The sequence below is a fragment of the Uloborus diversus genome, chromosome 8, assembly GCF_026930045.1.
Source record: "Uloborus diversus isolate 005 chromosome 8, Udiv.v.3.1, whole genome shotgun sequence".
NCBI classification, from domain to species: Eukaryota; Metazoa; Arthropoda; class Arachnida; order Araneae; family Uloboridae; genus Uloborus; species Uloborus diversus.
The window spans coordinates 154,549,878-154,576,263 of record NC_072738.1 but is presented as its reverse complement, the minus strand read 5'-3'; the positions used below and the strand labels follow the sequence as shown (position 1 = coordinate 154,576,263).

General features: G+C 34.5%; 1 protein-coding gene and 3 non-coding genes across 5 annotated transcripts; 2 read left to right on the top strand and 2 right to left on the bottom strand.

Moving 5' to 3' along the window:
• Positions 1-767: 767 nt before the first annotated feature.
• LOC129228795 (U4 spliceosomal RNA) lies at positions 768-908 on the bottom strand. The gene has a single exon (XR_008580979.1). It is a non-coding gene; the product is annotated as a U4 spliceosomal RNA (small nuclear RNA).
• Positions 909-4,030: 3,122 nt separating this feature from the next.
• LOC129227934 (DDB1- and CUL4-associated factor 17-like) lies at positions 4,031-21,632 on the top strand. 2 transcript variants are annotated; one of them, XM_054862556.1, is made up of 3 exons: positions 4,031-5,057; positions 14,978-15,122; positions 21,529-21,632. In XM_054862556.1, the coding sequence occupies exons 1-3, from the start codon at positions 4,298-4,300 to the stop codon at positions 21,530-21,532; spliced, it is 909 nt and encodes a 302-aa protein (XP_054718531.1). In that variant the 5' UTR covers positions 4,031-4,297; the 3' UTR covers positions 21,533-21,632. The 2 variants fall into 2 exon arrangements, with proteins under 2 accessions (XP_054718531.1, XP_054718530.1); XM_054862555.1 differs by lacking the exon at positions 21,529-21,632 and having other exon boundaries at positions 14,978-15,827.
• A 2,236-nt stretch (positions 21,633-23,868) lies between these two features.
• On the top strand, positions 23,869-24,029 carry LOC129228754 (U1 spliceosomal RNA). Its single transcript, XR_008580948.1, has one exon. It is a non-coding gene; the product is annotated as a U1 spliceosomal RNA (small nuclear RNA).
• Positions 24,030-25,194: 1,165 nt separating this feature from the next.
• LOC129228820 (U5 spliceosomal RNA) lies at positions 25,195-25,311 on the bottom strand. The gene has a single exon (XR_008581003.1). It is a non-coding gene; the product is annotated as a U5 spliceosomal RNA (small nuclear RNA).
• Positions 25,312-26,386: the final 1,075 nt, after the last annotated feature.

Sequence of the window (26,386 nt, the reverse complement as noted above, 5' to 3'; positions counted from 1 at the left end):
AAAATTGAAAATCCTTTTAAAAGCCTTATACAATTAAAATCAATTACAAGTATTTTATTTGTTAACAAATAGAAACTGGCAACTTGTCGGTTTAGAATGAATTCGGTTACTAATCGTGAATAAAGGCTTAGCCTTATTTAAAATCTGCTCTAAAATGCGTAATAATTCGAATTCTATATAACATGGAAGTTCCAAACGCATTTTATCAGACGCAGAAAAAAAAACTATTTTGTTACTAAATTTGAAAATTTTTAAACATGTTTTCACTGCTAAAATCGTGAAAAACCTTTCAGAGGTTTTTAATTAATATCTTCTTTGATTAGGGTCATCCGAAGACGCAACCTAGCTAAGAACACTCTCGATCAACTGTCCTTTCGAACAAAGTTTTTCAAAATCGGTCCATCCGTTTAGGCGCTAGAGTGCCACAGACAGACACGTCAAACTTATAACCCCCTTCCTTTGTGAGTCGGGGATTAAAAATAATTCAGGAGACATAAAATCATGTTTATTTGACTAGTTACTTTTGTTTCTAAGGATAAAACGTAACCAATTGTGTAGTTTTTAGTTGTAGCTTTTGGGTTTAGATAGAATTAAAACTTTGGGGGGTCGCCAAATGCTTAGTCTAAAAAGGGGGTCGCGATGCCTAAAAGTTTGAGAAACCCTGCACTGTAACGCTTCTGAATAACGGGAAGGAGGGCACTGTTAACATCTTCGCTGCACATGATGGTATACCACCACCTTGCAGATTCTAACTTTCAAATTGCAAACCCCCGAAAGGGTTCCCAAAAATTGCCTATGCCGACGATATTTCACGTCGACATGGCGGGGTATTGGGAAAAGTTTTCAACTAGCAATAGTCACGCCTCGGTAGAACCTCATTGGCTATGACACTGCCTCTGCGCAAAGCTAACGATACAGATACAGATACAGATCGGGAGGTTGCGTCGCGCCAGAACAATTGTTCTTTTACGCGGGATGATGGATTTGCATGTTGAAGGAGTTGGCATGAAGAATGGTGTGATCTGAAAAGAGAGAAAGCAGGGGAAAGGGAGAGAAGGGGGGGCAGCCGAAAGAGCCGACGCAAGGGAGCGGGGCTAGTGGCTGGGTGACTCAGCAGGAACATGGCTGCGAGGAGAGTTGCAGACACCTCTGACGTTGAACGGCGGGCAGGGTTTGAGCGAAAGGCTGATGTGGGTGGTGGGAGCTTCATCGTTGCTGGGGGTTTTCTCCGGCAGGTTGACTGGGAGAGGTTGCTGTTTAGGAGGCTCCTCATTGGTCTGCTTGTTGGGTAAGGTGCTCACGGCAGTCTTGATAGGTTTGTCGTCGCCTGGAGGGCGTGGCTTGGGCCGACGGGGACAATCACGTGAAAGGGCGAAATGCTCTCCTGAGCAATTCCTGCATTTTGGCGGGTCCGTCTTCGAGGCCGGGCAGGCTCGGCTGTCGTGGTCCCCAGCGCATCTAACACAAGATGGCGGGAGGTTACAGGAGGCTGCTTTGTGTCCGAAACGCTGGCAGCGGTAGCATTGGATGACGAGTCCCTTCCTAGACTTGGGCAGCTCCGTCCTTACTCGATAAACTGAGATGGACCTTAGGTCGTGGATGGAAGAGTTCTTCGTGGTCCTCGGGAGAAACACCAGGAAGAGTGGGAGGGGGGCAAAATTCAAGTCTTTTCCTCGGGTGAATTGTATGATTTTGTCCGGGGAAAACCCCTGGTCCTTGAGGTCGGCTTCTAAGTCCTCGGTGGGAAAGTCTGCTGGGAGGCCTCTTATGACGATCTTAATCGGGCGTTCAGCAAGCGTCCTATCTGAGTAGTTTGGCAGGTTATGATCTTGTAAATATTTCTTCACTGCTTTAAAATCTTCGTCATTTTCAGGGTAGATTTTTATGGCGTCTCTGACAACTGAGGCTTTGATTTTCACTGCAGCTTCCTTCTGGATTTCCTTTAGGAGGGCTGTGGGTTTATCCGCCCCGACGATGGAGATCGTGGGGCGAGGAGTTGGAATGGGTCTCCTGACCGCTTGGGCGAAGGATGGTCTTGCGGGCGTGGACCGAAGAGGCTCAGTTGGGTGGGGGGTCTGGGCTTTCCTTTCTTTGGAGAGCGTCTCTTCAAGCAGGGTGATGAGTTTCTCTTGGCAGTAAATCAGGTTGTTCATCAATTCTGGAAATCGGAAATCAGTATAGAGTTCCTCCGGGATATCGCTCTTCATCTTTTGCAAGGTGGTTGCCATGGCTTTTAATTTATCGAGGTCTTTACACTCTGAAATTTCCAAGAATACGTTCCCATCCTCATATGAATAATGTGAATAGAGCTTGTTGAAGAAATCCGTGTCGGAGAGGTCCATGTTGTGGTTTGAATTGTCGTCATCGGAAAGAGAGGAGCGATTTCCCCCCGGGGCGGTTTCGTTGACGGGAAACCCGCCGGCCCTGACAAGGGCCACTACGCCGCTGTCCTGGGATCCTTCGTCCTTCCCCTTCTTTTTCACCTTGGGCTTCATCGTAGAGCGCTTGCCTAGAAGAAAAAACTGGCAAGCTAATGAAATGTGGTTCAATTTGTTATTTCAGTACATACGTTGAAAAATTTTTACGTCTTTCACTAATAATGTAATTGCTCTTAAGTAGAATTTTATAGAAGACCTGGTAAATTATGCGATTTGTAACTGGTAAATTATGCTAGCAATGTGAGATTTTATTCTTCTATTTCTTAGAATATAATCTATGTTCAATTTTGATATACTTTCTTCCAACTCTTAGAAAATTTCACTGTTGATTATTTACATATAATTTTAGACAATGAAAAACATGAGAACTGAACTGAAACGTGTCGTAATGAATTTAGAACGGGGAAAAAACCGTTCACGAGCTTCCTCCGGGAGTCGGAAAGAATGGGTACCACATTTGCAACTTTATCTATTTTGTGAGGAAAAAGTAGTTTCCTTTGAGATGAAGCATTTCAAAAGTGCGTTTCTTCAAAGCCACTGGTTCGTAACCATTTCCTTTTAAAAGCTTCCAGAACATAATTTTTCCCGTTCGTGGCATTGAGCATGGGTCACATGGAACAGCTTTGCGGGCCGCATATGGCCCGCTTTATGTTGGGCACCAAATTTTTTTTAGCCATTTTGAGTTTTTTTAGTCAGAAATGATTTTAAAATTTAATGATGCTTTAAATTGATGGGACGCTCACTCTTTTAACCCTGGTATAAATTTGAAAACCCTTTTTTTTTTTCCGAATTACGTTCACCGTAGAAAAAAAAAACATCCGAAGACGCTAACTGTTGGGAACAGAAGTGAAGAGAGTTCCCGTGAATGATAATTGTGATGCACGAGAAATTGTCAAAACACTAAAATTAAATTGAAATCAGTTGGAGTTTGAAAAAGGCGCTGTAATGCCTAGATATTTTTGGCTCTGCAGTTCTCTTGTAGTTTTAGCGAAATAAATGTCTTTTTATGAAGAAAAGGTGATCTTATTGGATTCCAGCACCCCGCATGAGCAATGCAGTCCTGATAAAGTAATTCATCGTTGGAATTTCAGTTTGTATTCAACACTAACGCTTTGTTCTGCCACCCATGTTTTACACAATGAGTGCGTTCGACGAGCACGACCGAGAGCGACCGGTTAGTTAATCAGGTGACAGTTAATGATCACTGCTCCAGTCAACCAATCAACTGCTTAGAATGGTAACCGCTGCGGTAACCGGTTGATCATAGAACGCCGCGGTTAGTAACTGGTTACTTATAGGTAGACCGGTGAGGTTCGGCGAACGCGACCAATATGGTTTTCAAGTTTACAATAACAAAGCCAAAGAACATAAATCATGTTCTCTGTTCTTCATTAAGGTGCAGTTACTACGTTAACCAATTATATTACTTCAAAAACCACTCAAGACTAAAATATATACGTTTAAACGTTTTTACAGCTTGGGATGCGCACATATTGTCGAAGAATTAGAAACATGTGCACGAAGGACGAAGATTCGCTTTCTTTACTATCGCACAACCGGTTCAAACGTAAACAATGGTGTGTGCTGTTTAAGCATGGACTTTCAGCTAGAGGTTAACGATTTTAAAGTGTTGAACAATTTGCAATGTAGACGCCAGTATTACAAATCCAATGTTCTTTGGAAAATGAAAAACAATTAAAAATACAGCTTTTCATGAATCAACGTACGTAATTTTTGCTACTGTGAAAAACATATAGAGTGTCATAATAGATGTTTGTTTCGAAAGTAAATCACGTCAATTTAATTGAATTGCCAAAATTTTTTTTTTATGACTGAATGTTTTTATTAGTTCAGTAACGATGATCTCGTCAAAGGAAAATTGTTCAATTTTTTATTCTTTGCGAGATCGTGAACTTGGAAATGGACATTCTGCATATCGAACTAGTCTAAAGATCATATCGAAACTAATTCGTTCAGAACACATTTCTTTCAAGAAAGCATGGCACAAAAAGTCATCGAAACCTATCGTGTACGAAAATGGATTGCTTCATCTGGACAATTATAAAAAGTGTTTCTGCATTTATGGGAAAAATGCAAATCCAAGTGCTCTTTATGACTTTCAACCCTCACAAGCCAGGAAGAAAGTAGCAGATGTCATAACCTACGGCTTCCCTACTTACAAGTCATTTAAGGCATGTGAATGTGGGTTCAATCCTTGTGTATGCTTCTCTGGCTTTATGCTGTCAATCACAGAAGATAATTGGATAAATAAGCACAATTTAATGTCGGGAAAGCTTTTAAAAAATCTGTATGTGAAGCGCACAAACTGTAGCTTTGGCTTTAAGTATATTGACTGGAATGGTTATGCTGATGAGTTCACTTTAACATCTATACTCAATCCCCATGAAAAAAATTTGCCTATTAAGAAAAAGTCTGATGTCTTAGTGAACATTGCTGTTTTCAGTGTTTGTCCTCTGGAATTTAAAGTCCTTCTGGAAATCAAGCGTAATGTGTTTGGCAATACCTGTAACTCTGCAAATGTCAATGAAAATCTTCTTCTGCTGGGACTGCAATCACATCGTGTTCATATCTACAATTTTGAAGAGTTTTTAAAAGGAGGTTAGACATAAGTCTTGAAACTTCTATAATACAGTAACTACTCTTTATATCCCATTTGTCAGGAGACAGCACAAAAATGTGATACAGTAGAAGACCTTTATAACGCCGACCTATATAACGCAATTCTCTATAAACTGCACAACTTTTCAGAAGTAAGCAATAGGTTTTGAAGCTTAAAAAATCCCTCTGTTTTGCTTTGCAAAAATAAAAATTGTTAGGCAAATTAAATTTTGAAAGTGTTTTATCTTTTCATCATGTTTCAGAGCTTTTAAATTAAAAATTAGTACTCATAGTAAACCAAAAATACCAGATGGCTCTTGAAAATGCAGCTGTTATGCAAACCATGAAGCTTCCAGAAGAGCATGTGCTAGTTTCTTTTGATTGTGAAACATATTTATTTGGGAATAACTAATTGTAGTATTGGTGCTTTAATATTCATTGCAGATAAAACTCATTCTGAAGTGCTAATATATAGATATATTCTGAATGTTAGTTTCAAAATTTTTGAAATGATCTATGTAATGCAAAATCTTGTATAACGCAAAAGCTGTGGTCCCAAGATGGGCGTTATAACGGTCTTCTACTGTATCCGAAAATGCCATCTAACTGAGGTCATAAAACTTAAACTATTTGGGTCAGGGTTGGTATTTTGTCTACTTTTTTGTAAAAAGTCGGGGGTGTCAGAAGAAATTGGACGAAATGAAAAATCAACTAATTATTCACACATAAATTTATTGCTATGGTGTAATAAAATTAGTATATAATTCAAAAACATTATATATTATGAATTGATCATTTAATTAAAATAGAATGATTGTTAACTTTAGAATTTAATAAATCCAAAAAAAAATTTAACTGCAGATTCGTGCAACTAATTTTAGATCATGATTTACTTAAAAGTAATAAAATTTAACAATGTGAATAAGCTATTGGGTGTGATTACGCTATTATATATTACAATAGGTGAAATTAAATTCAATGGAAAAGTCAAAAGAAATGCTTGGAGACATACATACAAAACGAAGATTTATAGACTAAAAACATTTTGCTGTTTATTTTTTGAGTTTTTATAGATGTCACCCCATAGTAAAATATTTATGTACTCTGCATGTTTTTATGGGCATGTTAATGTCCTACAAATTACTACTTTAGTAGGGTTGTGGATACTCAGAACAGTGTACTGGAAGAGACTACAATAAGCAAAGGGGTAGATAGCTTTAAAATAGCCGTTAATCTTCATTGGGGACTAATAAATTCACTAGGAACAGCCTAGCTGGGTTCAGAGCCTGTTGCTGGTCAACACATTTGTATTACAAGAACAGATTTCACTTCATGTCAACATTTCCTTTATTAATATCAAGTAGTTTTTCTTTTTAAATATGATTTCAATGTTTTGAGAGAGTCCAACCATTTAAAACATGCATATATTATGGGAATACATCACAGATAAACCTCTCAAAATGCACAGCTGATGTGATTGTTTCTATAAATGCTATTACATACACTATAACTTATTAACTCTCATTTGATTTATTTATTTTACACTTATATAAACTTCAACTGATCTTAATTTTTTCATTTTATGAAAATTATTATTTTTATAAAATGAAAAAATTATTTTACTGTTATTACTATTATATTACTTAATTATTTTTAATAGAGACATACCGAGTACTTGGTAACTACTCGGTACTCGGCCAATTTGCCGAGTACTCGGTACTCGGCCAAATTCTGATCAGACATGCGGCCAATACCGAGTAGTTGCAAAAAATTGAATATTGTCCAAGACAGATGCTAAAATTTATAAAAAAAGAGCAAGCATTATATTCTGCAATCATTTACAATTAATATTTATAAGTCAAATTTAAATTTTGAGAATAATGAAGTTTGTAATGCTTCAATGGAATAAATCTTTATTTTAATGTTCCCAAAGTTAATACAGTAGAAGACCGTTATAACGCCGACCTATGTAACGCAATTCTCTATACACCGCACAACTTTTCAGAAGCAAACAATAGGTTTTGAAGCAGGGTTGGGTTTTGGACTGTCCAAAACTGGTTTAGGACAGGACAGGTGGTTTTTACCGTCCAAAACTGTCTAAAACTGTCTTAAACTGACCAAAACTAAGATAAAGTTAAAGGGGTGTAATCTAATCAAGTCGTATTGACTGCAATATTCGTAATGCACAAATATAGACATAACCGATGTTTAATTAATGAGTTTTTAATAATATTTTTTTCTAAAATGTCATTTTAAAAAAATTGGCAATAACTACTACATAAAAACTTCCTTTTGTAACAGTTGGTAGAGTTATGAGAGGAAATTCACAACACTACCAAGACAACTAATTTCAGTTCCATTTATAATTGAAAGGAATATAATATTATTAAATGTGCAATATTTAGGTGAAAAAAAAGCTTAATTTTTTGAATTATTTTTGCAAATAAGTTTTACACCATCTTTTAACAAAAACTATTTTTTAAATCATAGATTAAAGAACAAGAAACTGATTAAACACTTATATTGTAAAACTTGTGTTATACTTTTTTTAGTTCATATTTTTTGATACATTCTGAAACAACAAAAAATTGTAACTTATTGCATTTAAGTCAATTATTGCACTGTATTTTGAACACATTTTGCACACATGCATAAATGTCGAAAAATTTGGTTTATGGAGGAAAAAAAACTCCTGCATACAAATTGAAATTTTTAATGAAGAATTTAATATCTACATAATTAGATTAAAATCAGCTGCATAACTAAACTACATATATATTTATACTTGAATGTTCACATTGAATAAATATATTAAATAGTGAAAAAAAAAATTAATTTTGACACATTTTGTTCTGTTTTTGATATTTTCTCACAAAATATAGTTTCTCAAGAAATAGTTTTAGACAATTTCGGACAGGATGATAAAAAACTTGCCAATCCTGCTTTAATTTGCACACATGCATTAACAAAGGAAAATTTGGTTGCTATTATCAAAAAAAAAAAAAAAAAAAACTAATGCGAAAAAATTGAAATTTTGATCAATAATTCAACTTCAATGACTCTAGATTCAAGTCAGCTGCATAAATAAATTGAATGTTCTCCATTAAATAAATGTTCAATATAAAAAATTACTTCGATTCATTTTATTCTGTTTTTGATGCTTTCTCGCAGAATGCAATTTTTATAAAAATACAGTTTTGGACACTTTCGGACAGTTTTGGACACAAGGGTTTTGGACAGGACGGTAAAAACCAGGGTTTTTACCCTGGTTTTTACCGTAGTGTCCAAAACCTTGCCAACCCTTTTGAAGTTAAAAAACTCCCTCTGTTTTGTCTTGCAAACATAAAAATTGTTAGGAAAATTAAATTTTGAAACCGTTTTTCATCTTTCCATCTTAATTCAAAGTTTTAAAATGAAAATTAGTGTTCACAGTAAAAAAAATAATAATACCAGCAGATGGCTCTTGAAAACGTAGCTGTTATGCAAATGATGAAGCTAGCAGAAGTGCAGGATTTTGATTGTGAAACATATTTATTTGTGAATAACTAATTGTAATATTGGTGCTTTAATACTCATTGCAGATCAAACTCCTTCTGAAGTGCTAATATATAGATATATCCTGAATATTAGTTTCAAAATTTGTGAAATGATCTATATAACGCAAAAGCTCTGGTCCCAAGGTGTGCATTATAACGGTCTTCTACTGTAAAACTTATTCATTAAAAATTATGCAAAAAAGGCAAGTATAGAAAATATGGAATTTTTATATTAAAAATGGATTTTTGCTACAAACAAAAATTAGTTATAAAAAATATAAAAATACCTTTGCTTAAAAAATAAAAGGAAATAAAGCAACGTTAAAAGCACAGTGCAAGAACACTGCAGACACGTGTTTTGGTGTTACAAGGAATTCCTTTTTCAATGCACAAAATGGGAGCTCATGGATTTAAAGGCATCCGACAAAAGTCAGATTTTTTTGTCGAATGTCTTTACATTGTTTAGTTCACATGTTATGCCCTGAAAAAGACGTTCCTTGTAACGGGGGGGGGGGGGGGGGGGGGGGGGGGGGGGGGGCAAAACACCTGTCTGCAGTGTTCCTGCACATTTGTTTTATCTGCTTTTAAAAATTATTTGTTTGTTGCACTAGAACTATAATTGATTGGTATACAGTGAAACTCCTCCTAACGGGCACCCCTGAAAGGTGGACACCCCTCTTATGCGGACCCCCCCCCCCTCTTTTTTCATTCCCCAGTTCCAATGCAAATAACATTATTAAACACCTGTCCTGCGGACACCTCTCTATTGCAGACAAAAAAATTGTCCTGTTAGTGTCCACATTAGAGGGATTTTACTGTAATTCGTTTTAATTCCAACTTGATTGATCATACCTTTTATTTATTTATTTTTAATTTTAAAAATCATTTTTTTGTAAAATTTTTGACACAAACAAAATTGTTTATATAATACGTAATTAAATTTCAGCAGGAATTTAGTTTTAAAAACTATTATATGGACAAGGAGGTCTATACTACTATTCCAATAAGTTCAAAATTCATCACATGTCTGTCGGTGGTTCTTCTGAAAACATAATTGGTACTTGGTAGCTCGGCCGAGTAGTGAAAGGCCAAGAACTCGGTAACTCGGTACTCGGCCGAGTAGTGAAAGGCCGAGTACTAGGCTACTCGGCCAAAGTTCTGCTCGGTAGGTCTCTAATTTTAATGATCTGGGCGTCTTAATAAGTCAGGATTTAAAGTTCAGCCAACAGTGTAGCATAGCTAGTAACAAAGCCAATAAGATGCTTGGGTTTATCAATAGATCTATTTCAAACAAATCTAAAGAAGTTCTTCTGCCTTTATATAGAAGTTTGGTAAGACCTCATTTGGAGTATGCTGTTCAGTTTTGGTCTCCTTATCGTAAGAAAGATATTAATGTATTGGAAAGGATTCAAAGGCGAACTACAAGGCTAAAATGGACTTTCTCATTTACACTATGATTCCAGGCTTAGAATGCTAAAAATGTACAGTCTTAAGCAAAGAACAGACAGAGGGGACATGATTCAGTTGTTTAAATTTATTAAAATGAAAGATGTTAGGCAGCTGAAGTTTAGCACTGAAAACAGGACAAGGGGTCATTGTTTTAAGCTATTTAAATCTCAGGCTAACACGGACATTAGAAAAATTTATTATTATAGCAGGGTAGTGGAACCTTGGAACAACTTACCGGAAGAGGTGGTAATGAGCAAGGGCGTAGATAGTTTTAAGAGGACCATTGATCTTCACTGGGGATTGTAAATTGACAAGGACCAGTCTAGCTGGGCCCAGAGCCTGTTGCTGGTCATCACTTTTGTATTTGTATTTTCACTTTAAAATATTTTTCAATCAATTGTTTATACACATGCATGATTCTCCAAAAACCTGACATTTTCTAGTCACAATTTTTTTAAAAATAAAAAATCTAAAAAAAATTATACTTACGAACTTGAAAATAGAGGGAACTCATTTTAACTATGCTACACCTTCAAAACAGGGGGTCAAATTTTCAAGCAGCAAGAGACTGAGAAGCAGCACCAGGGCAGTTATTCCAAGTTCGTCAGCTTGTGACGATCGGAACGTGATCTACATCACAACGTGATCGGTTGTGATGTAGAAATGTCGCAAAGTAGTATTCTAATCTACTCAAACTTAGCTTGTTTCTAGGTTCGAGTAGATTAGAATACTACTTTGCAATATTTCTAGGTCACAATCGATCACGAAGCGAAAATCTCGATCTCGCAAGCTGATGAACTTGGACCACCTAGGAGGATTACAAAATGAACTTCTTAATGGGTTATTTAAAATGTAACTATAGTAATAAAGAAATAACTGAAGTCAAAATCAAAAAATATGGTTATTGAATTACAAAACAAAATTTATGTAAAACCTTCCTTAACGGAAACCCCCAATTTCTTCGAGTACAAGTCCCATACAGGTCCATCATTCTGAATAGCTTACACTCCAAATAACAGACAGTCATTTCAATGAAAATAAAAATCGATTGCTATATTAAAACTTTCTTTAAGTTAGCCATGCACAGTATGATAAAATTTATTAAAAGAAAAGTTACCTTCTCATTACCTGCAAATTGTTTTATTGGTATCATTTTGTACTTCAAATTGAATTTGTGTAATGTTGATATAATTTTTTTTAAAAATTTAAGTCCATTTGAAAAACGGATGGGGACATGCCAAAAGTGTGACTTTCTGGTTATTCAAAAGTTTTTGGAGAAAAAACTTAATGAGTTATTGTTTTAATAAGAGTAGAATAACATCAGATAAGTTATTTCAAACTATTAAAAAATGAAAACACTTTTGTGTTAGTCTACGAGGACATAATAATGTTAGGATTTTGGAGAATCACCCACATATTTATGCATGCTATTTTTAAATTAAAATAGTACTTGAATAGGAAGAATCTATATAAATATTTATCATTTTCAAACTTCAAATATTTAACTAAAAGCTTTCAATTTACCGAAAAAGTGTTTTTTTTTTTTTTTGGCGGTTTTCCTGGGTTGGACAAAATAGGACCACACTGATTTAAATAATATACAAATTAATGGCATGTACACCTCCAAAAAGGTTAATGTATTACCGTATTAAGATGATTTTCAAAAGAAAAGAAAATTATCTCACTAATTGTTCTTTTCAATAAAATAATGATAATAATTTAAAATATTTCTATTGTTTTAATACAAATCAAAAGTAACTGCTTAAATTGTAATGAATTTAGATAATGGAAAACATACCAGTTATTTTCGCTGATCAAAGAAAGAAGAAAATGTTTTCTGAGAAATATAACATTTTTGTGTGATTTCAAATGTAAAACACACGCACATTTTTTTTTAAGTATATAATTTTTCAGGAGCCAAAACAAAAGTGTGATGTAACCAAATGAGTGATATAACAAGGGGTTACTGACTTATTATTAAATGCATTTTTTTTCTAAAGTTGGTAACTTTTATAGGATTTCCAAATGTAAGCCATCACTTATTTCTATTTTTCCCCATCCAGGGGTGCCCATAGGGGGGGGGGGGGATTATGGTGCAAGTTGTACCATCAAAATTTTAGGGGGGGGGGTTTGTAAACGAAATTTTTGGAGGAAACAAAAATATTAAATTTGTTCAATAAGATATAGTAAGATGAAAGAATAATATTTTTTTGATGCATTTCATCCAAAATTTAGTTGCATTGAAAAAGATTTTTCAATGAAGACAAGATGGGGTCAAATAATCTGTTGCATAAAATGGTCTGAAGTTTTAATTTCATTTTAATTTATCATGAATTTTTCTGGAACTAGTGCAGATCTGTACGATGAATATGTGTGACAGCGATGAAAAAGAGGGGGTCAAAAATGGATAAAGTAAAATTTTTTTTAATTTTTTTTTTTTGTAAGAATCTTGACCATTATGCTCTAGCCTTTCACTTATTCATTAACCTGGAAAAATCAACAAGAACTCATCTTAAAGTTTTAAAATAATATATTTTTTTAACCATTGCCTGACTAAAATTAGGTATATATTTTTTGCAAACAAGTTTGAGCTTGTGTAGAATTTTTCATATCATTTTACTCCCATGCTTTGTATAATTTTTAGAATGAGTTTTTATTTATTTTTTTCAATTTACTTTTAGGTGATTTTTACCAAACTTTCAATAATGTTTGACTCCACTGATAAAAATAGAGCAGTTTGGTCTTATAATGTAACTATTTTTCACAAATCATTTTTCATTTCTTCTATATCTAATATGTAGAAGTGTAGTATTCATGACAATTCTAGAATTTGTATGCATAATAGATGAATCATTTTAACCATTTCCGGAAATATCAAGTTCTGTGTGTGTGACCAATTTTTTGGTAGTTACCTGTATGTGTGTTTAGGACTTCAATTTTGAAAAGCTTTCAGAAGAACACTCCCTTATCATGATTAAAGACTCATAAACTTTGTTTTTAAGGCTCGATTTCAGTACAATTTTTGCGGTAGAGCTGTGAATTTCTTTCTTCAATCCCATTATCAAAAATCATCTACAATACAGTTTCTGTAAGCTCAATTTCAAAAAACTGCCTGTGCACAGCCCCTGAACCTCTCATCTCATTAATATTCCCAAAGATCACCTTAAACTGCCTTTTTAAAGATGCAAATTTGAAAAATTTCTAATGAAGGTCCCCAACCTCCCATCCTGCTCTCCGCAGTTCTCGCAAACATCTTAAAAATAGTAGTCTTAAAATTAGTTTCTAGGACTTAAATTCTGAAACGTGTCCGAAGAAAAGCTTCCGAGAACTGCTCTCCTCCCCCCCCCCACCTTTCACATCATCATCGAAGGTCGGCTAAAATTGTTTTTATAGCATCAATTTCGATAAACTGCCAAAAGATGGCATTTAATTGTGTTTTTAGCACATAAAAGCTCAAAAAATCCCCCCCCCCCCCCACACACAAGATTCAACATTCAAGACAATCTACAATTGCCTTTTTGAAGTTCTAATTTCGAGCAACTGCCGCGGAAGAGCCATGGAACTTCAACTCTGCTTAACATTACCGGAGATCGTCTAAAACTGCGTTTATAGAACTACAATTTCAAAATAGTTCCAAGGAAAGATCCATGAACTCCCTTCTCCCTATTCTTACTGAAGATTGTTTAAAACAGTCTATTGGTGCTTTTGAAAGTTGAAAGCTATTTTAACACGTATGCTGCCTTTCTTCTTCCCATTTTATTTATTACCAGTGGTACCCGCATGGCTTTGCCCGTAATAGAAAATTTAAAGGTCTTTTGGTTCGCCTGTATATTTACAAATAATGTATGGGGAATTTTCTCACCAATTGGCTTGTGACCATGTTATGGTTCCACGTAATGATAATTTCATAATTTACTCGTCCATCTTATGAGAATTTTGTTCTTAAAATTGGATTAGAACAAGAACCACATCGAATTTTCGAAAAATTGCTTCGAAGTGCACCCCCCCCCCCCCCCCATGCTAAACTAATTTTGTGCCAAATTTCATGAAAATCGGCCAACAGTCTAGGCGCTATGCACGTCACAGAGATCCTGACAGACAGAGGGACTTTCAGCTTTATTATTAGTAAAGATTTCAATAATTTATTTTTTTTTCTTATTTTTAAATCAATGGTAATTTTGAATTTGTCTCGTTATTTCATTTTGTTATTCATTAGAAAGCATTTTTAATGCATTTCACAACATTCTGACTTATGTATCTAATTCTAAATGCTTGTTTTTGCTGTGGTAATATTCACTCTATTGAATTCATCCTTTTTTCCAAATTGGCACTTTCATTCCTGCAAAATCATGGAAATTCAACTCTGCTTAACATTACCAGAGATCATCTTTCATTCCTGCAAAATCATTACTACAGGCCTCCAAACCTGTAAATCCGCCCAGGAGGGATATACTCAATACATTTTATTGGGGAAAACATCAAAACATAAGCAAAAAGCCTAGTTACATTATATTTTTAAAACTCAAGGGAGTTCAATTGTCAAATCGTCAAAATCGGTTCATTAAGCGAGATGATATAAGCTGACAAATAAAAAAATAATAAATATATACACACCATATGAACAAATGCCCTCCTCTTTTTTGAAGTTGAAAATTTTTAGATGTTTATCTCCTAATGCGAAAAAACTAGTAGAATGAGGGGGAAAAAAAATTGTGAGCTGATTTTTACCTTCAGTGGATTTTAAGTTGCTGAATTTTGGGCACTTGACTGTAATAAGTTTTTGTTAGTTAATTCAATATTCATCTTGACATTTAAGTTCCTTGTTAGAGTCTTATTGATTTTATAAGTCGTAATTTTTCCTTTTATGTTTATTATGTTTTAAGTCTTTTCTATTTTAAGTTACTGTTTTGTAACCACTCCTTTCTCTTTCTTTAGGTTTCATTACTCCTTACCATATAGGAGAAAAGTATGAAAACATGGGAAGAATTGGAGAATATCCGGTCGGAATTCCATTGAATTTTCAGTATTACGACGCACCTCCTCTGCTGTTCAATGTACAAAGCCATGGCCATACGCTCAGGTTTGGCGGTTTTCCATTTCATTACATAACAACCTCCCCAACCTGCCGCTTTGAATACAGCATTTGGAGTGTGAGCAATCATGAACTTGTGGCAAATGGAACTTTTAAAACCAATGAATTTCATGACGAACCAGATGTGCTTACATTCCATTTGGATAATTCCAACAGGGTAATTTTCAAAAGTCCTCTCAATGCATGTTGCTATGAGTTGAGAAATATTAATGGGAAAATGACTCTGGATTTTTCTTTCTCGATGTGGTTTAAATTTACCAAAAGAGATCCCTGTTACCGTTCTTCTTCTGGTAGAATGTTGAAGTTTATAAATGTGGCTGAAATTGAAAACAGTATTTTTGCGTTGGAGTATGATGTGGAATTGAGTTTGATCTGTCTTCTTGGTGTTCGTCCTGATCACCTCCCATGTCAGGGGTACATACAAATTTATGATTCCTTCACGGGAGCCGAAATTAAAACTATTGAAATGAAAATGCAGTTGAATGAGCTAAACACATATCATTTATTTTTTGATGTGGAAAATATCATCATAGTGGAGAATGATGAGAGAAAAAATTTTCATATATATTTGTACAGATTGTACAGGTTAAGTAAAATTCAAGGTTGAGAAATAATGTTCTGGTCACCAATGGTGAGTAGAAGATTTGCCACTATTTTTGTAAGCCAAAAAAAAGTAGCCTCACAACTTGCTTTTAAATTGCTACTAAAATTATCAGTTTAAATAAAAGTTTGTACATAAATAATAAATTGTGTTTTCATTGATTTTATAATTAACTATTAATTTTGCAAGCAATTATATGTATTGCATTTTTAAGATTAATGTTTTCTGACAACCTAAATTTGTTATTTAAACTTTCGCTCACAACTTCATTCATCCATAATTAATTAAGATCAAAAAGTCTCCTTAAAATAATTAAATTTCAAAAAACTAAAATTGATTGCAAATGTTGTAAATTCGGTCGTCTGTTGTGAATAGTGTCACCCAACCACAGAAGTAATTTCATCAAAGTCAGGCCTGTCATTTCAAAATGTTCCAAGGGGAGGAAAACGTGTTTTGTGTACTTAATGCAACTTTTGTCCGAAAGCAACAAAAATTGTGCCCTGGTATATGTAGAAGCAATTTTGTTTTTCAAAACCATTGCGCTGGAGGGGGGGAGGGGCAAATAACTCCACTAAATGGCAGACTTGATTTAAGACTCTCTAATGAGCATTGGATTGCTTTAAATCCAGTTTTCACAAACTCTGAGACAATAATGGAGGCGTTACCGTTGTGTTGTCTGCAATAGAACAGCAAAACCTTTCGGCATTGTCTACCACGAAGTTGGATCTTCTCAATTGCTTAACTTGCATTTGGCTCTCCCTGTGGATCATATGACTCATATCATACTGCTCATGGTGATGATATATTGTTGGATTGAAATTGCTGAAGATAGAATGGACTAATGATAACAGAGGTGGGATTGGGGAGATGGGCAGTCCAGATGGGGAATACAGTAGAGTCTCGAAAATCCGAGTCCCAAAATTCCGAGGTTTCGCTTAATTCGAGGCGTTTGGTTGACAATTTTAGGGTATACTTTTTACAGACAAAAAATACTTTAATCTGAAAATCGAAATATTTTGTTAATGTAGAATTTTCCTAACAACATACAATAAGGTAATAACATGATATTGAAAGGTTTATGTCCATAACAGTCGCCAAGAAATAATTCATTGACTGTTAGAGATGGATTAAGAGATGCCTTGGAGAAAGTAAGAAGTTGGTTGATTCAAAAAATAACTTGAAATCAAAAGAAATCAAAACATTGTTTTGCCTCAAGGGACGAATAAACATCTCTTTTAGAATATTGGATTGCAATTAAAAAGGGAAGTGCAAAACTTGGCGCTATACGATTTGTATATACGAAATTTTCTCCTTCTATGATTAGGGTTTTTGTATTATGAGCGAGGTACCTACGGACGCTAACACATAGACACACATGTCACGACAAAACTCATCAAACGTTATTCGAGGACGATCAAGGGCACTTATCGGTTTTCTGCAAATTTACACACAAGCACGTGCAGACATCAAGAAAGAAAAAACAATCAAGACTCATTTAGGGTCAATTAAAACATAAATTTATCTTGAAATTTGAGTGATAAATTTTTCGAGGAGACAATATTTCCTTTTCATAGCAGAAGAAGTCCTTATAGTGCATGTCCTTATAGTCCATAGAATTTTTCGGATAATCTGAGTTTTCAGTAATCCGAGGTGGCGTGAGCCCCACTTACCTCGGATTTTCGAGACTACTGTACTGCAAATCTTTTTAGTCACCAGTATTTTTTACTTTGTTGCTACATGGCAAGTTGTGGTCGCTAATCTTGACTTTAAGCTTAAGATTATAAGTTTATTGTGCTGTGAACTCAAACTCACAACCCTTTTTTACTTATCGCTGAATGGTGTGACTCTGACAAGATGGGTTGAGATTGTGCCACATCATGTCCACCAATACCAATACAGAGAGGCTAAATTGAGTTTCAGAAATATGAATCAGAGTGCAGCATATTTCAAACCTTCCATCTAATATAAGAACAGCATCATACCTCTTGCAGTTATATTGTTATGCTATTTGGCTCTAACACCTGCTGTCACAAAGAGTCCCTCAGTGATGTAGACTAATTTCAGACCTCATTCATCTGTACAGACATAATGTCTGATCAGGAAATAGACACCTTAACACTTCTGCTCATAAAAAAAGAAAAACGAATTATTGATTTGAGTTTCAGGGTACTCTTGCTATACGAATATGTTTCTGGTACACAAATCGTAATGTTTGCTTTTCTGTTATAAGTGATTTTGCTTACATGTTTTGTGACTTTTTCTGAGGCTTTTTTTTCACATAACACCAGAACATTATACACTATTTTCTGTCAAACATTGCTCAAGTGTTTATCAGCTTAATTTTTGTTTCTGTATCCATGATAGAAACAAAAAAATATCACGCTGAAAATATGCAGTAAAATATATTACATCCCAATAACAAATTTACTTCCATATTACCCCACAACAGCCTGAATGACACAATATATGGTGTTCACCGGGTGTTCAATAACCCTTGCATGGTCCTTTCCGGCCTGCCAGAAAAACACGTTTAATTTAATGTACTAAATGTATGTTTAACTTAAAAATGATGAAAGTCTTGCATATATTTTTATTAAACTAATGAACAGTTAAATTTCATTGTACTATTTTTATTGTTTTGGTAAGAGAAATCTTAATTCATTATGAACAGTGGCATATTGAAATGGGTGAGAGCTCATGGCATCGCAACACAATTTATATCAACAATTTTTATATCATTGGGTAGCCTGACCAGTAAATTAGCACTTAAGTGAACTTTCATTTTCAAAAATTCATAGCATCGAAAATTTATAGCTTGAATGCATATTAAAAGCACATGCATTCATATCCTGAAAATTTAAGTGCATGTGCTCATTTTTTTAAAAATGAGAATTTTTATGGTTCTGCATCTAGGTCTTTGGGGTTCGTGAAGTGAAAAAAAGTGACCCTACCAGTGGATAAATACAGCATTGTCTAGTCGTTTTTTTTCTGGAAATATGTAGAAGAGAGTTAATTCTGCCAAAATTGATCTGAGAAAAATATTTTAAAACCGGATTTTTTGACAAAAATATGAGGTCTTCATTCATGGGGTGTTGTTTATTCACTGGTCACTCTACCCTAGTTGTGCTCAGGGTTGCCGAGAACCTAGGCAGGCACCTTGTCATTTTGCTCGCCTGACAACCACACAAAACGTATAAAAATTTAACAACTCAATTCCAAGCAGGGTCCTTAGTTTCTGACTAGGCTGCAGGGGGAAGAGAAGGGGCACCTTTTGGCCTAGGCCCAAGCCTGAAGAGAGCCCAATATTTTTTAATGAGGGGTGAAATATAGGGGTAAACAATATGGAGGGGGGACCAGTAAAAGTTATTTGTGACGGGCGCCAAAATTTCTGTGTGTAGACTAACATGTCCTCCCTGTTTCACCTCTGATATCATAAGTGGAGTCAAATTTTAACTCACGTATAGAGGGAAATGGGCAGTGGCGGATTTACTAGGGATGCTGGGGGAGGGGGGGGGGTGACTGCCTCCTCCATGGCCCTCATTTTCTGAAATCAATAATATGTAATTGAGGAAGTTACTTGCAATCATGGGCGCCGATATGCAAAGCTGCAAGGGGGGCTCAAATATTTTCCTCGTGGTTTAGATGGATATTTTCCCCATGGAAACTGATTTCAGGACAGATTTGAGACATTAAAAGTTAACATTTTTAATAACTTATTCATTAATGACTGGAGAAAAAATGTTTTTACTTTTTTGCAAAGAAAAAAGTACTAAAAGCAAGGAAGTTCTAATTTCAAAGGGAGGGGGGGGGGCTCAACCGCCCCTTGCCCCCTATATGAGCGCCCTTGCTTGCAATTACTACTCTTCTATTTCCCTTTTTTTAAACCTTAATGTTTTTAAAATTTGCATAAGAGTCTTTACACCTTTTTACTTCCTTTTACAAAAAAGGAAGTTTTGTATTCGCAAAAAAATTTTCACTCAAAAATCGGTCTTAATTTCCATTTTGCTCACCCCCGAATGAATGTTGAGTTTATTTTTCAACCCGACCACACATGGATATATGCCTAGGAATGTACAGACACCCGAAATATCCATTTTGGCGATCCCCGAGTTGATTACGATGAGTTTTCTCGTGACGTCTGTATGTATGTGTGTATGTATGTCGCATAACTCAAGAACGGAATGTCCTAGAAAGTTGAAATTTGGTACTTAGACTCCTAGTTGTGCACCTCCCCTTTTGGTTGCATTCGGATGTTCCTAAGGGGGTCTTTTGCTCCTTTTTGGGGGGAAATCATTGTTAATTTCGATGTAAACTCAAGTGGTATTATAATTTGGCGGACACTTGGCGATATATCGCCAGTCTTCTGGTCTCCAAGTTTTGTCGCCAACTTGGCGACAAATTTGGTGAGTTTTTTTAAATTTATTCTGTTTTAAAATCTGGTTTCAATTTGGACATTGGTGGTGATCTTTAGAGAGTAAACTATTGAATCACATTAAAACTGCCAATAAAGAGAAAATGACATTAAATTGGAGTAAAAGGAAGTCATGTGATGCACATATCAGCTTGTTTCTTTCAAGACTATACTTTACTGGTATGATAAGACGTTACTGTGATTTAAAATGTAATGCATGCATTTCAGGTCAAAACTAATAGATCCAGACTTGGTTACTGTTTACCAATACCTTAAACTACATTCAGATAAGTTATCGATGTTGCAACAAGAACATAATAAGCCTTGGACAGAAACACTATCTTCAAAGATCTTACAAAAAGCTAGTTTGCTGCAGCATATACGTTACATTTTTCGTTTGTAAAATATTCTGACAACGAAAGTACCTAACAAAATGCTGAATAATAGAAAATTGAATATGAAGTCAGGTTTAAATACTTATATCATTTGAAAGGAATATATATATATATATATATATATATATATATATATATATATATATATATATATATATATATATATATATTTGTCCCCTGCTCTATTCATTCTAGGGGGTATTCTTGAATATAATCTGAAAACGTATGTTCTGATAGTGACCATTACAGATTCGCATTTTGACGAATGTGATCGCAAGCACCCTCTGAACGTAGCACCTAATTGTCTATTTAGGTTTTATTTTCTCAATTTGTTATGAACGAAAATGCTGTTTCATATAGAATGCAGTAAAGTTCAAATAATGTGCACAAAATACAATTCCTGTACTTAGAATATATTGCGTCGTATTTCCTGTTCTGCCCTAAAGAATGGGTTGCAAATTAATGTTACTGAAAATCAAGACAAAAAGTTTCAAAACATCAAAATTATGTATCTACAGAATGATAGAGTAACGCTATATCATTAAAAAATATTTCAGAAAACTGCAACTTTATTTTTTTTTAATGGGTTTCATCAAGATTGCAGAAAAAAAATGAACATCCTTATTAAAGTAAGTTTGTAAAATTCACAATTATTTGTTTTTGTTTTTTTTTTTTTTTTTTTTGTCATAGGAAAAAAAATAATTATGACATTTTTTCAGACCAAGAACGTGGGGTACTTTGGTCCACCTCTTTGCGGGGGTACGATGGACTGAACCAACAAACCCCAAGTAATTAAAAAGCTTTTTTTTCTCTTAAATCTAAATATGACAATATTCTATCTTTCATTTTATGTTACACATGTTTGGAAATAATAATAACTTAGGTTAAAAAAAGCAAAAGTATATTTTATAATTGTTTAAAATAATACTGAATTAATTTTACCAAAAGATTTATTTCATTATCTGCATTTTCTTACTATTTATACAGTTGATTCTCTATTTGACGACTTTCAAGGGACCATGAAATATCGTCCATAAATATAGTGGCTCTAAAACTACAGTGAAGTATCCAAGACCATGAAAAGTATAGAAAGTCATTATATAGAGCATCGTTAAGCAGAGAACCAACTGTATTTTCAAATATTCTTCTACATTTTTTGTAGACAATTGTTTTCAAAGAGTAAAATATGTAATACTTGCCATAATAAAGTTCCTGTATTAAACTTAATTGTTTTGCCAAACAAGCATTCTACATAGAAACAAAATAAAACAAATAGTTGATTGAAAGAGAAGAAAAAAAGTGAACTTTTCCCAAAGATTATCTAATTTCATTTTCTAAATTTAATTCTAGAACACAGATATACTAACTTAAAGATGTCAATTTTATTGTAATTTTTCTTTGAAATATATCGTCGCCTCAGAACAACAATAGGATATCTTAGTTTTGTTTTTGGGATTAGATGTCTTAGGGTTTCTCCTTGGCGACAATATGGTATATGTACAAATACAAATGTGACAACCAGCAACAGGCTCTGAGCCCAGCTAGGCTGGTCCTACTCAGTTTATAAGTTTCCAATGAAGATCAATGGCCCTCTTAAAGCTATCCATCCCCTTGCTCATTACCACCTCTTGTAAGCTGTTCCAAGTGCCCACGACCCAACTAAAGAAGTAATTTTCCTAATTTCCAGGTTAGCCTGAGTTTTGAATAGCTTAAAACCAATGTCCCCTTGTCTTGCTTTCCGTGAGAAAATTTAACTCGCTAACATCTTTCATTTTGATAAATTTAAACAACTGAATCATGTCCCCTCTGGCTCTCCTTTGCTCCAGGATATACATGGAGCAGGATTCTTTTCTTTTTGGAATTGTTTCATGCGATGCAATAAAGAAAAAATATTTTTCCCCCCTAGCAAATATTGATGTAACTGTGCATAAAAGTAACATATGACTTATCCTTCCAATTCCCAGCGTCTGCTCAAGAAGTTGCGCATTTATATTCCCAGATATCAGCAGGGATGCTCTCCCTAGGGGCAATGGCTCCCCCCCTAAATATCTCAATGCTCCCCCAAAGCAAAACCCCCTAAAAATGAAAAATACTCTTCAAAACACCCCCTCTCTAAAAATTTTGATGGCGCAGTCTGCACCATGATCCCCCCCCCCCCTAATGTGGTGTGGGCATTGTGGTGTGTTGCATTGTATATCATTTTACACATATTTTGTTCACTGTAATCTGCATTAATTTTCTCATGAATATTCAATAAATAATTCTTCTTTTAATTTTTAAAAAATAATTGTGTGCTAATGATGAATGCTTATTGCTGCTTTTAATTAAAGGTGATTTCTCAATTAAAATCAATTTAATGTATTTCATTGATCTTTGTACTTTTCACTTCACAAGGTTCATTTAAAAAATTAATATAAAAATATTAATCAGTTCGACATTTTCAAAAAAATATCCAGATGCTGAGAAAGGTTTAGTGAAACTTATTGTAAAAAATTGAACTGCTCATTACATTTTTTTATGAGATAAAAAATGAGAAGTAGAAAAGTGAACTGACATGCCCTATCTCCCCCTACACCTGGAAAAGTATCCCAACAACCTTTTTATTTTAGTCTATATTTCTCTAAATGGGGCACCTTTTTTGTATTAACATTGAATAGACTCTAGATTAGAACGCTAAATTATTTAAACTTAAATTATATCTTCCTGCATGCAAAAAAACACCCTTCTGTTTACTATCACTCTTTAAATTAACATCGAGTACATATTTAGCTCACGGCCGTATTTAAGGGTTCAAAACCCTCCAAAATTTTTCAGGCCCATCCCAAAAAAAGTGTTTTTATTTCACTTTTTTGCTAAAAAAAATTTTATTTTTATATGCATTTATTTTTATCAATTTCACTTGAAAAAATAAATTATTACTATTGAAGAAGTGCACAAAGTTGGTGCTTTATCTGCAGTATTTCTTTTTATTGTATTTATTGCAAACACATCTTCTTACAAAATGATACAAATTTTTCCTTCAAATTTTGAGTACCTGATGCTAATAAAAAGATCAAAATCCGTTAAATTTGAAAGTGCCAAGCTCTGTATTGAATATATTTTAAATGTCAGAAGATATGATTTTAAGAATGCGCGTATGTGATGAGTACATGCATCTTTTCTTTTGAATTGTTAACAAGACATCAAAACAAACTGAAAATGATATGTGTGTTTTTGTGGTTTCGATCGGAAGTATTTTTGAAGGGAACACACCATCCTGGAAGACACGCAACCAGTTTATTTTGAGCTGAGAAGTAATATATAAATGTTTTCGCCATTCTGTCGAGCATACTTACCTGGCACTGGGGATGCCTTGATCAACGAGGAGGCTCCCCCGAGCAGAGGCCCTTCATTGCACTTCGGAGGGTTGACGCTCGCCACATCCGCAAATTGCGGTTGCTTGGGGTGCGTAATTTTTGGTAGCTGGGACTGCGTTCGCGCTGTCCCTCATTATTAAAGATACTAGCTACGACCTTATGGTTGCATTTGGAGAAACAAGGGAATGAATGACACAAGTTTATACAGGGTTCGTACGTTCCTTCAAAACTCCTACAATACTCCTTCATTCAGGAAATTTTTTTAAAGGGCCCTTCAAACTCCTTCATTTTGGTTTTAAGTCCTTCAAAACTCCTTCTTTTTTAGTTCAAGACTACATAATCTTCCTCTATGACAGTAACTTATAATACTTTGATCAACAGCTAACTTTGTCACAAAAGTGATTTTAATGTAGTAATTTCATTCATTTATTTTTTTTCATAAAGATGTGATTTACAAATTGATCATTTTTAAGTCATAAAAGTTGAACGTGAAAATTTTGTTAGAAGACTAAAACATTTCGTAAGTGAAGTAAAACATGCTGAAATGGTGCTTGGCTATTTTTTTCAAGTTCTATGATTATTGTTTTTTCCTCAACCACACTCTCATCAGCAAAAGTCAGGTTGTCTAATTATTATTTAAATATTTAAAACTACGTAAGTAGATGTACTGCATTAAGTTATTGTGTTAAAAAAAACAATTGTTTATTAAACCACAGTTATAATATAGTAATAAGGGTCATCCACAAGTGATGTCATGCCTTGAGGAGGAGACGGGCTCATGAAATTGTGACGAAGGGGGGAGAGAGTGACAAAAAGTGACATCACACAGTTATTGGAACAATATGTTTATAAAAAATATGGCACGTGACAAGAGGAGAAGTTAGGTGAATTGTGACACTCACACCACAATTGTGATAAAGGGGGAAGAGGTCAAATATGTTGAAAAAAGTGCAACATCATTTAATGACAGCCCATTAGTACTCCTTTAAAACCTCATTTTACTCCTTCATTTTATTTCTAAAATTGAGTACGAACCATTATTCTTCAAGTGGAACGGAAAGTTATTCATCGTAAAGCAGATTATCGACGGTCCGGTTGTGCCATCAGATATTGCAAATTCGTCCTAATATGGATTAAGACTGAATAGTCTATTCGCTGTTGTTATCACAAGAAAGAAATCAATAAGTAGTGGCGAAGTACTCAAGCTCGGCTGACTTGGATGTTGGTATCGGTTAGCTGCCAGTCCAATTGAACCTAACGAATGTCTTCGCTTTCCCGATTGCTACTTTTCTTCGTATCCCTCCTTTCGGAGGGTCCAAAAATTAGTTGAAGCTCATTTAAGTTGTTCCCCTCCACGGTAATCTTTAGTAAAAGGCGAAAGATTAGCACGAGGTTTGAAGGGAAACCAGAGCATAATCGGGCAATGAACCATTTAATGTATATAGTACTTGCCGTCTGAAAATAAAGTGGTGGTTAGAGAAAATTCTGAAAAGTTTTTTACGATCTTTTTATTTGTACTTTCAAGTGATTTAGTTTATCTTTCAGTAGTAAAAATTTATTTTCTGTTTATTTCAAAAGGCGTCTGGTTTTCATTATCGAATTCGAGTTATTATATCTTAAAATTTTCATGCTCTTAGCATTTGAACTGACACATAAGTGCTGTTTCTCTCGAATTTAAGGTCTATCCATGTCCCCATTAGATGGCGCTGGCGTTTAAGTATTCAGTGGGGCCATCTCTTAGCTCTTCGTCCGTCTACGAACCCAAGAATACGCACTTAATAGCCTCATTTCAGTGATAAAACATTCCATTCATTTATCGCTCCTTAGCATGCTGAAAGAGCGCCAAACTAACAGTGACTAACAACGCCATCTTTTGTAATGAATGAAAAATAGGAAAATGTAATACTGAAATCTTGTTGAAGTGCTGAGTTCATGTAAGATTTAGGTTTGACATTCAGCGAATTTTTTTAAAGGAATAATCTAAAAGTGAACCGCAATTTGTGCAATAACTTTTGAATAGGATCCACAATACACGGCTCTAGTATTCCAAAGTGAAACTAAAAAAAAAATTTGGTTTTGTTGCTTCTGTAAATATTTTGATTTAAACCTAAAAAAAAATTATATCAGTTATGAAACATGAATAAAGCAAAAATTGTTCACAAGAAAAGTTTCAAAAGCAAATTTAAGTAACTTTGGCGATTATTTATACTTTCCTACCAGTATGTATGAAACTTGCATTGCGCTTGGCATATATACAGTGGCTCCCAAAAGTGTTCGTACACCTTGAAATTTTGTAGTAAAACCAAAATAACGCAAAACTGAATTTGAATATGAAGTCCAATTTTTTTTCACACCATTCTTATGCCATTCTGAATAAAACTCAGTAGTTTTTTTCAAAATATTGCCAGATTTTATTTTTGAAATTTGTCAAAAAATGAATAGACGGAGAAATAATACGCCACAAAAGTCGTCGTACACTCAAATTTTTT

Coding starts and splice junctions, on each gene's coding strand:
- LOC129227934 (XM_054862555.1), top strand. CDS start 4,298: ATGATCTCGTCAAAGGAAAATTGTTCAATTTTTTATTCTTTGCGAGAT. Junction 5,058..14,977: donor TGAAGAGTTTTTAAAAGGAG/GTTAGACATAAG, acceptor CTCTTTCTTTAG/GTTTCATTACTCCTTACCAT.